Below are 11,053 nucleotides of genomic sequence, written 5' to 3'. Positions count from 1 at the left end.
GAAAGAAAACAAAACTGATTCGGCCTTTTCAATACTATAATAGATCAAGGTAGTTCAAATCGCTTGTTATAACATAACATTGTGAGGTTGTTTTATACAGGAAGAAAATTTTTACGGAAAATAACACCTTTTAATACTCTAAACTCCAATCCCAAGATTAAATTAAAAAAAACTGAAATTTTACAATGAAATACGCTGGAAACTAAAGCACAGGGATGAAATGGCCGAGGAAATGGCAAATTACGGCTCATTTCGTAAGACCTATCTTTAAAATGGATAATCTTAATAGATGTGTAAATGCAAGATAAAATATGATCTCTCCATTTTTTAAATTTTAATAGCTGGGTAGAACTTTGATAACTATGAGCCAGTTTAAATGAATTATCAAAATGAACTAAAAGGAACCAAAAGGACTGCTGCAAGTGAAAGAATAAGCTCTTTAAGGAAATCTTACGAAATTTCACCCTCTCCTTAAATACGCCACTACCTATTCTGTCTGCAACCTCTTATTCTGATTTTTTGGTTAGAAATCAATATTGATAGACTTCTACAAAGTAACTTAGCATGCTAGCTTACTTAGCACACTGAAAGCATCGAATCACTGCAAAAACAATAAGGCTAAATATAGACAAACCGGCGGCGTGCCACATAAATTTTTCTCGACGCCGGCACGTCTTTGATAGGAAGTCCGTCGCTGATTCGGCCAAAGTATTGGCAGCTTATATCGGCACGAGAAAGAAAGAGAAGATTATTAATTTAATGTGATTAGAAATTCCCTTAATAAACATGTCTCACTTATCTTTCCAAATTGCACAGCTTCTCGAAAAGGTAGATAAAAATTTAGTTCATATACTGCATAGGAATGGAATAGAATTAGTAATTTATGCCATCCCTACTAGTAGTGTACATATGCCTGACAATAACTTCTTGCATTGGAATTTTAACACTTGTTGATTTTGACTGATTCAAGGGGAATGTAAGGCCAGATGCAAGCCGAAATCAACCCTTGCTTTGAATGCTTGAATCAAATGAAATAACAAATTTATCAAAAACAAAATTGATAACCTACCCATGTGAGCAGCATGCACCATATTTTTTCTAGCTTAAGGCTCTTTTTCTTACCCAACTTAGCTGATATTGACCTAGCCTATAAAATTATAGCCTAAGAGATATCCTAATGCTTATAAATAAATTTTGAATTGAAGTTCACAGCCTAAGAAGTGTTATAAAATAGTTTTTGAACAATAGCCTAGAACCATTAACCTGATTAGCCTAATTTGGTAAATTTTCTGATTAACTCACTAATGAGATAGCTATGAAATAGACATACCCTCACAAGCAGGATTCATTTCAGAATCCAAATAGGCTATAGGCCTGAAATTCATTTAGCCTAGAGTTTGAATATAATTTGATAATTTTTTTTGCAGTTCATATTATTGACTTGGTCAATATCTACCAAATCATATTAATGAGTTAGGACTAAAGTGAATACACCATTTGATGCCTTTTTTAATGCTGATTATGAATAAAATAAGCATTTCTATGGGAATTGAATTTCAGCCCCCCCTATAAATGCCAATTCCGTGCTTGGTTAGGTTGGGTTTGGTATAGCTTATTTCGGGGGGGGGGGGCTGAAATTCATTTCTGATAGAAATGCTCATTATATTAAAAATCAGCTAAAAAAAGGCATTGAATGGTGAATTCACTTTATTCATAACTCAACAAAATGATTTTGTAGATATTGACCATTGACTTAGGCCTATGAATAAAGTGAACATAGGCTACTACTTGATTCCTTTTTGGTAAATTTTTACCAAATCATATTATTGACTTACAAATAAAGTGAATATACCACTTGATGCCTTTTTTTATGCTCTTCACAAATATAATAATTATTTTCATCAGAAATGAATTTCAGCCCCCACCTCTATATAGCCTATACCAATTCAGGGTATATATTTGCAAATTATGGGGGCAGGGGAAAAGTTTAATCTTACCTCTCATATACATCAGAAATAAAATTTACCCCCAACCCCCTAAAGTGCAAATATAAAATTCATTTCTGACAAAAATAATTATTATATTTGGAAAGAGCATAAAAAAAGGCATTGAGTGGTATGTTTACTTTATTCATAAGTCAACAACATGATTTGGTAAAAATTTACCACCTTTTTTATGCTCTTTACAAATATAATAATGGCATGTATTACAAATTCAAATTTACCTATCCCCACCCCCCTAATGTGCAATATAGGCTATAACCTGAATTGAAGTTTAGAATGTTGCCCAAAACCAACAATAAGAGAGTCTGGGTAAGCCCTAAAAAGAATGACGATGAATGTGGTAGCTGTCAGGTTCAACTTGATGAACAGTCTTCAGCCTTATCATGTGACATTTGTGACAAATGGCTATGCACAGAGTGTATTGGGACCTCAGAGTCACAATATATACTGTTCCAAAAAATGACTGATAGACTCACATGTGAATGGTTTTGCCCAGTTTGTAAGGTTAGTGGAAACACCAGCCTAGACTCAGACACCATTCAAAAGCTAATTGAATCAAATGTCTCCAAAGCTGTAACTGCTTTGTTTAATCAGATCCAAGTAGATCTCAAGCAAGAACTAGTAAACATGAATAGTAAGATCTTAAACTTAGAAAGTGCTGTCGCAAATAAGTGTTTTCTAACCGAGGTGTAAATTAAAACAGAAGACATAGCTAAAAGTAAGTTGAGCCAGTCTCATAGTGACAGTACAATGAAGTTTGGAAGTGATGTGAAAAATATTATTTGATAGGACCAAGAAAGACAGAAATGTCAGCTTAACATTGTGCCAAATAGAATACCAGAATTGTGTAAAGAGGCTGCTGACATCCAAATGTTTAATCAGGACCATCTTACCCATTGATGCAACCTGCCATCTGTCAAGGTCCTGAAACCACAGCGACTTGGAAACAATTCTCTAAAACAAAGTGACCTCCCTAGGCCTGTTTTTTTCCTCACAGACAGTTACACAGCTAAAAAAGAGATTGTAACTAAATCAAGAGAGCTGAAGGGGAATGTGCAATTTCACTTTGATTGCACAAAGGTAGAAAGAGAAAAGCAAAAACTGAATCAGACTTAAAAAAAATGGGGGGGGGGAGGGGGTAATGGAGCATTGACTCTGTTATCCACTGAAATAAGCCAAACTGTAAATAGTTCATGGTACAACAGTAGGACTGCTTGACATGTTTTCCTGTTTACATGATCCTTCCAGACTTATCAAATTCTTTCAATGAATTTTGCAATAAATTCCTTATCTTAAAACTTAAAGATGCAGCTATGGATGTTTGTTTTACATTTTTATTTATTTTATTCAATAAAGGAGAAGCCATAGACTTGTCACATAAATCCATCACAAATGATGGATATGGGACATTTTATCAGATAGAATGCAAGTTCTCAGAGTTTCTGATGGCATTCCTCACTTTTCCTCTTCTGCAACAACCCTAAGTAGTGTTCCTTGGGGGTATTAGGCCAAGGCTAGGCCTATTCTTAGACCAAGCCTCTTCAACTTCTACAGAAACAACAAACTAAATCTTGTATCAAACCTCCTCACTCTGTATACAGATGTTTCAAAACCAGCAGGTAAAGTGGCCACTGGTCCTGTCCTACAATCTACTCAAAATGGCCTTAATAGTTTTGGTAGTTGAGCTGATACATGAATCCTTGCCTTCATTGTTAGTAATTGTCATATCATCCATGTTGGAAACAATAATCAACACAAACAATACTATTTCCAAGATAACACCCTTTCTGTAGTTTCTGAAGAAATAGATCTTGTAATCATTATTAACAATAAATTGGATTTTATGATCCATGCCAAGACTGTGTCATCATTTGCCTTTCTATCTTTTGGCATGAAAGAACAATCACAAGTTGGCATTTTAGAGTGCTCCTGAAACTGTAATTCATTGGTACAACCACAACTTATTTTTCAAAAATCTTTTGCATCTACTCTTTTTAAAAATAAAGAAGTCCAGGAAAAGGTGCAACACAAAATAAACAAGATGATCTGTAGATTGCAGCATATATCCTATGAAAAATGTCTGTGACATTTTAAACTCTCCACACAAGTTCTAATGGTTTAGATTCTAGTAGTTTTTCTGGTTCTTTTGAATTAGCTGCGAAAAAAGCAAGATTTACAGTAAATGTTTACTACTGATTTGTTTTCATCTGAATGAATTTCCTTGTTTCTTTTTTTTTTTTTAGTCCTGGCTGAAGTTGCTTTAAGTTCAGGACTGCTGTTGATTTCAGTTATAATTTTTATGTATTTTATTGTAAGCTTTATATATTTTATTCATTTTCCTGAAGACAGCTCTTTAATATAGACTGAAAACATTCATGTAGTTTTATCTAAACATATTTTTCTGTCACAGGGGGGGGGGTAAAAGGAGGTGATATAATTTTGGGAAAGAGACAAGCAAGTATTTACAATTACTTTAGACTAGTTTTCAGAATTTTTAGTATTTTTTTAGACAAGAAAATAATAATGAGCAAAGTGTCACTCTTGATTTTTGAAAAGTCTGTTCACATTCTACCCAGCAAAGTACTGTGAAACATTTTAAATTTACAAACATGAATTTAGTTTAGTTGGAAAATATATATTATCCTTAGTTTGTTTGTCTGATCCCTGATTTAAGCAGTGTTTGCACAATCCAAAAATTATTGTTTACTTTATGCAAAATAAATGGTTAATGGTTCTTATGGGACAGAAATCAGGCAAGAAGTAAATAGGCCTATACTGTTTGATTTCCTATTTAATTCTTTGTCTGAGTATAACAATTACTAGATTCTGTCATTATTAGGCTATACCCTTGCCCCCCCCCCTAATAGGCCCAGATATAGTCTTGCTCTAGCCTATATACAAAATTTCAATGACCCTTTAGTTCAAAATGGTCACCGGGGATTGAGAAATATCCTGGGGATATATCAGGTCAACTGAGGAGGGTCAATTTTTTTTTTCAAGTTGGTTTATTTGACATTATGAACAAAGTTTTGATGAAAAAAAAGAATGCAAACCTGCAAAATCAGTAATTTGTGTATAAAGCCTATATGTAGCCTTGTGAACCTATGTGTAGACTCTATATATAGCCTCATGGGTAAAATTATGACAGCAATGACTATTACACTTGGAAAGAGCATTCAATCAAACAATATATTTCTTTTTTATCTGATTTGTGTTTTACAGCATAAATTTACTAAAACAAAATTAATACAAATGTAAGGTGATAATCCAACAAATTATTAAAAAAGAAAAGTGAAGCCTCTCTTACTGAAATGAACCAAATTACAAATTACTTTTGATTAAAAAAATTGAGGGGGAATTGAATTGTCAATTTTAGCACATAATTTACTACAAAGACAAACAGGAAGTAATAACCTAATTGTAGGACTATTCTTTTTATGAGCAATATCCTTGTGCTTAATGCTATTTCAAGTAATAAATATTGAAAAAAAAAAAAAAAATCAAAAAGAGTTAAGCTCGGTGAATAAATTTTCCAAAAATTATCAGGATTTAATGTTCAAGCTGGTGCCAAGAAGTTTCATTCACCCAACCTGCTCTATTACTTTCTTTAAAATATCAAAAAAAGTTTTTCCCAAATTATGGGATATCTCTCACCAAAAGTCAGACCCTTATCCTCCCATGAAATCAATTTTCTGTGAAGTTAATGCTTATAAGGAACTACATGTTTTTCTTTTTTTCTTATCTTGTATATCAACACAAGGCCCATTTTATTTTTAGATGTGTTCAAATGACAAAGATTTTCGTTTCATGGCAACAAATGATCTTATGTCTGAACTGCAAAAAGATTCAATAAAATTAGATGACGACTCTGAGAGAAAAGTTGTAAGAATGCTCATGAAGTTACTAGAAGACAAAAATGGTGAAGTACAGAATCTTGCTGTCAAATGGTAGGTCTTTTTCATGTTTTTTCAGCTAACAAAACTCCAATTTCCAATTGAATGAGCCCTTTTCGAAGTTTCTATGACAACTTCTTCAATACAAAGTGCCCTGGTCTAAAGGAAAAAAAAATAATACAATATGCCAACATCGTTCTTATACGCCCCCAAGGCATAACTTAAAACCCTTTCCCTGAGGGCTGTGTGGGAGTGTCCTCCTCAAAAACATAATTTCTATCTGGAAATCAACTACGCTGAACAAAATGGCTATCTCAAAATTTTGATTGAATTTGTTTGGGTAAATGGTGGGCTTGGAGGGGGTGTTAGTTGCCTTCCAATCACTTTCGACTATTAAAAAGGGCACTAGCTGTTCCAATTTCCAATCAAATGAGCCCTTTTCCAAGTTTCTACGACAACTCCTTTGAAGAAGTGAAGTGCCCTGGCCTAATGAAGAAAAAAAAATGCATTGTGCCAACATTATTCTTTACTTAGGCAGCGCGATTTCGCTGCCTATGATTTGCACTTTGGAGCAAAATAAGTCTGATGCTGGATATATTTGGCTCCATTGTTGAGATGGTGGTTAAAACACTTAACAAAAAATATAAAAAAGATAGTTGTGACTGTATTTACAGCCCAGTGACATGCCTTCTGACTAAGAGAGTGCTAGGATAGATGCAAGTGACATGCCTTCCCAATAAGAGAGTGCTAGGATAGATGCAATTTAAGCCCACTTGTTAACAGTGACTGCAGATAGGTATGGTCAAGGGGACCATTCTTCTGTAGTTTATAGTAGACACTACTTTGGATAGAGTATGTGAGTTAGTTCGGTATGACAAGCAGCATCAGCATCCTAGCCCAACTCTTTTATTTATATATATACATACATATTAATCACCATTTATGAGACACAGAAGATGGGCAGCTCCAGTTGTCTTGTTTAACTCTGGGCTTATGAATTTTCTTAGTGATGTTGTGTTTTTCTTTTGCTGGGTACCTGAGTAAAGAGCTTATTTTGAGGTTGGTTGACAAATTTATATTCGAGTAGCATGTCACTGCACTTGTGTTGGAAGGTCAATGAGAGGAGTTTTAGGGCATATAGCCCTTCACTTTATGGTTCCTTGCCAAGTCCAGAGATGTACTTGGTGGCCCTCCTTTGCACACCTTCAATCAGCTACATATCTCTTGTAATAAGGACCAGCAAGGCAGGTTCCAAAGTCAAGAACTGGTTCCACAATTGCCTTGTATAACTTCAAGAAGATCCCATGTGATTGGATAGTAAGTGATTCTTTTAATAAATCCAAGGCTTGAATTTACTGTTGAAACAGTTTGTGCAGTGTTCACAGAACTTTAGGTTATCTGTAGTGACTCTCAGGTCTTTACCACTGGCGCAAATTGGGAGAGGAATGGGGGATGATGTCTGGTTATCATTCATAGTATATTCATGTTAGGATTATTGTGACCGAAATGAATGGTGACAGATGGGACTGTAGAGGCAACTCAGCTAATGTAGTCGTGGCTATTGAATAGTGCTTTAAGCAGTTAATAGCATATCCATTTCCAAAATAAACCTCTCATTTTCTCTATTTAATGACTTTTTACTGTATCCAAGAATGATTGACCACAATTTTGTTAAAAATATTGTATCAGACTCTTGTCTAAAACACTGTGTCTAACTCAAGTCCATCCATGTTTGGACATCAGAACCAAGTGCTGAATGTGTGGAGCTCTTTATTCTGGTATTCAATCTTGATAAATGTACCAAGCAGCTATTGTAGAGCCCTATCTTAATTGGCAAATTATGGCAATAAGGGTCCTTTGCTTTCGGGCTGTGAAGTGAATAAGGTGATCAGTACATTGTATTACTTTTGTATTACATTGTATTTATTTTTTGTATTACTCGAAATTTTTGAAGATTTTTAAAAGGAACATGAAACTCTTCAATGAAATTGCCATTGCTGTAAACCCTTAATTGCGGGTAATAAGGATAATCACATTGTTGTATTGTTGCAGTTGTGCCTCCTATTTTTTCTGTCCTTTTTTCTCCTGTGGTGATAGTACTAGAACCAGTGGTAATAGAATATCAGGAAGCAGTGGATTTGAACAGGAATAAAATTATCTAGTGCAGTTTTTCAATAATGAATTAGATTGCACCTCTATAGTATTCTGTTTTTTTCCATTTTGTGCAGCAAAACATCAATTTGGCTCAAGTAGGCAGAAATAGTAGAGAACACAAATTCCATGCTGATCAGTCTGAAAACTGAGGCTGCAGCTCCCCGTCTGAAAACTGAGGAGAATTGTATCTTTGTGTGGGTTGTATCTCCTTTTTTTCTTTTTTAGGGATGATGATGTCAAACTAGATGTTGTAGATTATTATGGAGGGCTCATTTGAATGGAAATTTAAAGTTCTAGTGACTTAAACCACTAAAGAGATCGCGCAGCAACAAAGTGCCATTTTGTGCTACAAACAACTTTAAACTTACTGTTCAGCATTGTGTGCCTCATGTAAGCCTTTATCAACCCCTTTTCATCCCTGTGTGGTCTTTGAGATTGGTTTTGAAGTTAACTACTCAGTGGCTAATAGCAAATAATACAAGTGGCTAATAAGTGGCGGTATGTTTGTTTCTGCAGCTAGACAACAGAACGTTTTGCAGTTTTTTTTGTATTTCATTGCGTCCTTTTTGGCTAGGATTTACGTTTTATTCCTAATGCATTCATGAGTTTTCGGTCTTTCACATTCAACTACCCCATGAGGGCCTCCAAAAGGAAGAGAAATCAAGTACAGATAAGGACAATAATGAAGTTGGGTTCCAGTGCATTCTTTAAGAACAGGAATACCCAAACAACTTGTGACAGAGAAAAACAAAGACATTCAACTGATGAAGAAAAAATTGAACTTTGTGAAATATATCTCAAACCAATGAAATCTAGAAAAATTGGCGATCTTACTGCCAGAGGTAACGTTTATAGTTATGAAGAATGTGTTGACCCTTTGCTACAAATTTAGGATGACCAAACTGGGATATTTACCAGATATGTATTTGCTGATATAACCATCACGTGATGGAACTATCTATCAAGGCCTTTATGTTGAGTACATTCATCTGAAATACTGGCGTTTAAATGAATATGAATAGTTGGTTTAGGTGTCAATTATGCAGACATTTGGCCCAATGCTACATCAATCAAGCCTTCTGCCTCTGTTATACATGATCCAGTTAATTGGCAAGATACAACGCATGTCAATTAAGCGCTTTCTTGTCCCAGTGCACAGCTCAAGTACCCAAGCTATTGCCTGTTCACCCCAGCTGCAAAAAGACCATGGACAGTGTTTCGGTCTCGAAAATAAACAGGTTGAAGGTCTTCTGACAAAAAAATCCAGGTCCACAGAGCTATAAAAATATACTAACTAAGTAAAGTCTGCAATGATTATAATTCAATTCAATTCAAACTTTTTATTTCCTCCAAATACGAAGAGTGAAAATTTTAAAAAAATAACCACTAATCAACAGGCCATAAAACTCTTTTAAACTGTATGACAACAAGTACGCTAAGGCCTTCAATCAAACTTACCACACAAATTAACACTTCATTCAATAATTAATAAATAAAAAAAAGAAGAAGAAAAAATAATAATAATAAAAAAAATTAATTAAGCTTCATGCACAGCTTTATATAAACTATGAGAAAAAAGAGGTGATTTGGATAATGTAATGTTATTTTTGTGAAAGAGCATCTGCTTACAAAGGACAATTTTGCTCTGACCCTGTCCTTTCTATGCAAATTTGTCTTCATGCATGAAGTCAAACGATAATTTATTCATGGAGGATCTAGTGGTGGCATTGCTGTTACTGCTGATGACCAAATCCTCTGCAGGCCGTACGAGTCTTGTGACTTCGATACTCTGTAGTTTGCTGGACCAACTAGCTTTTTCCTCATCAATATATATGCTCTGACAAACCTGGATAACGATTGTTCTGAGAAAGTTTATGCTTAAGTATGTAGTCGCTTGAGCAGATTAGTATGTAGAATCAGCAACAGACGTTTTCTAGTTCGTGGAGACAGTCAGTGAAACCCCTTCTTACCTGGCAAACTAACAGATATTCTTCTAGCTGCATTACCAGATGGGATATCTAGCTGTGACAAAGATCAGCAGTTTACCTGTGTACAAAATAATTGTTTTATGTGTAATATTGCGCATCTGATAACAAACTTCCCACTAAAGGAAGATGCCAGTGCTGGTTCTTAACCAGTGATGGGGTTGTTTTTAAATACACGTATTTGAAATACGTATTTAAGTACCTTTTTTGAATTTCAAATACAAAAAACTTTAACAAACGGCATTAAATACCATTCTGCAATAACATGACAAATTGCATTTGACCAGTTGATGGCTTTTCATTCTGGACCACTTTGGAAGAGATATCTGCTTTTTGGAAAAATGAGCAAGTTTGACTTACGATAAAGTACGATGGCAAAAATTTCATTAATTACAATTCTTTACAGGAAGTATTTCAAAAGTAAGATAATTGAGCATCTGACTTACTCTTCCACTTGAAATTAGTTTCTGTTAGCAAAAGAACTCTAGGTACAAACTCTATAAGGATTATTATAAATCAAATAGTTCTTAGTAATAAAAGTAGGGAGTTAGAAACTTCAGAAAAAGGAATTTTAATAACAATTAATTCATCCAAAGAATTGGCTTTTGATGCTGATTCAAAACATATAAAGTTCATTAAGTTCAATGATACCCATCAAAAGCTACAAACTTGAGGAAATTTGACTGATTTTCAACAGAGAAGAAAACACCCATAAGAAGAAGAAGAAATCAGCGATCCTATTGAAAATCACACCATCAGATCCAGCATATCAGATGCCCCTATGGTAGACATTTCAAGCTTCCATCTACAAAATGTGGAATTTTATATTTTTTCCTAGAAGAAAGATTATGGATGCATGTTTTTTTTTGTTTTTTTCTTTTGTTTTCCCCAGGAGTGACTGTATCAGACTAGTGGTCCTTGAAAATTGGGAGAGGGTTCATTCGAACGAAAATTGGATTTTCTAGTGCCTTTTTTCAGTGATTAAAAGCTGATTACCCCCAAAGAGGGCCAAACTTAC

General features: G+C 34.6%; 1 protein-coding gene across 1 annotated transcript in view; it reads left to right on the top strand.

Moving 5' to 3' along the window:
* Positions 1-753: 753 nt before the first annotated feature.
* Cand1 (Cullin-associated and neddylation-dissociated 1) overlaps positions 754-11,053 on the top strand; it is a 170,405-nt gene continuing 160,105 nt past the window's right edge. Inside the window, exons 1-2 of the mRNA XM_089102636.1 lie at positions 754-828; positions 5,781-5,950. Of these exons, the coding sequence (XP_088958762.1) occupies positions 787-828; positions 5,781-5,950 (212 nt within the window). The 5' untranslated portion in view covers positions 754-786. The remainder of the gene's footprint in view (positions 829-5,780; positions 5,951-11,053) is intronic.

This window comes from Artemia sp. Qi Xiang Cuo, chromosome 16, assembly GCF_049724085.1.
Source record: "Artemia sp. Qi Xiang Cuo chromosome 16, ASM4972408v1, whole genome shotgun sequence".
In the NCBI taxonomy this organism is placed as follows: domain Eukaryota; kingdom Metazoa; phylum Arthropoda; class Branchiopoda; order Anostraca; family Artemiidae; genus Artemia; species Artemia sp. Qi Xiang Cuo.
Note: the sequence above shows the minus strand (reverse complement) of the source record. Positions and strands in the feature narration are given on the sequence as shown.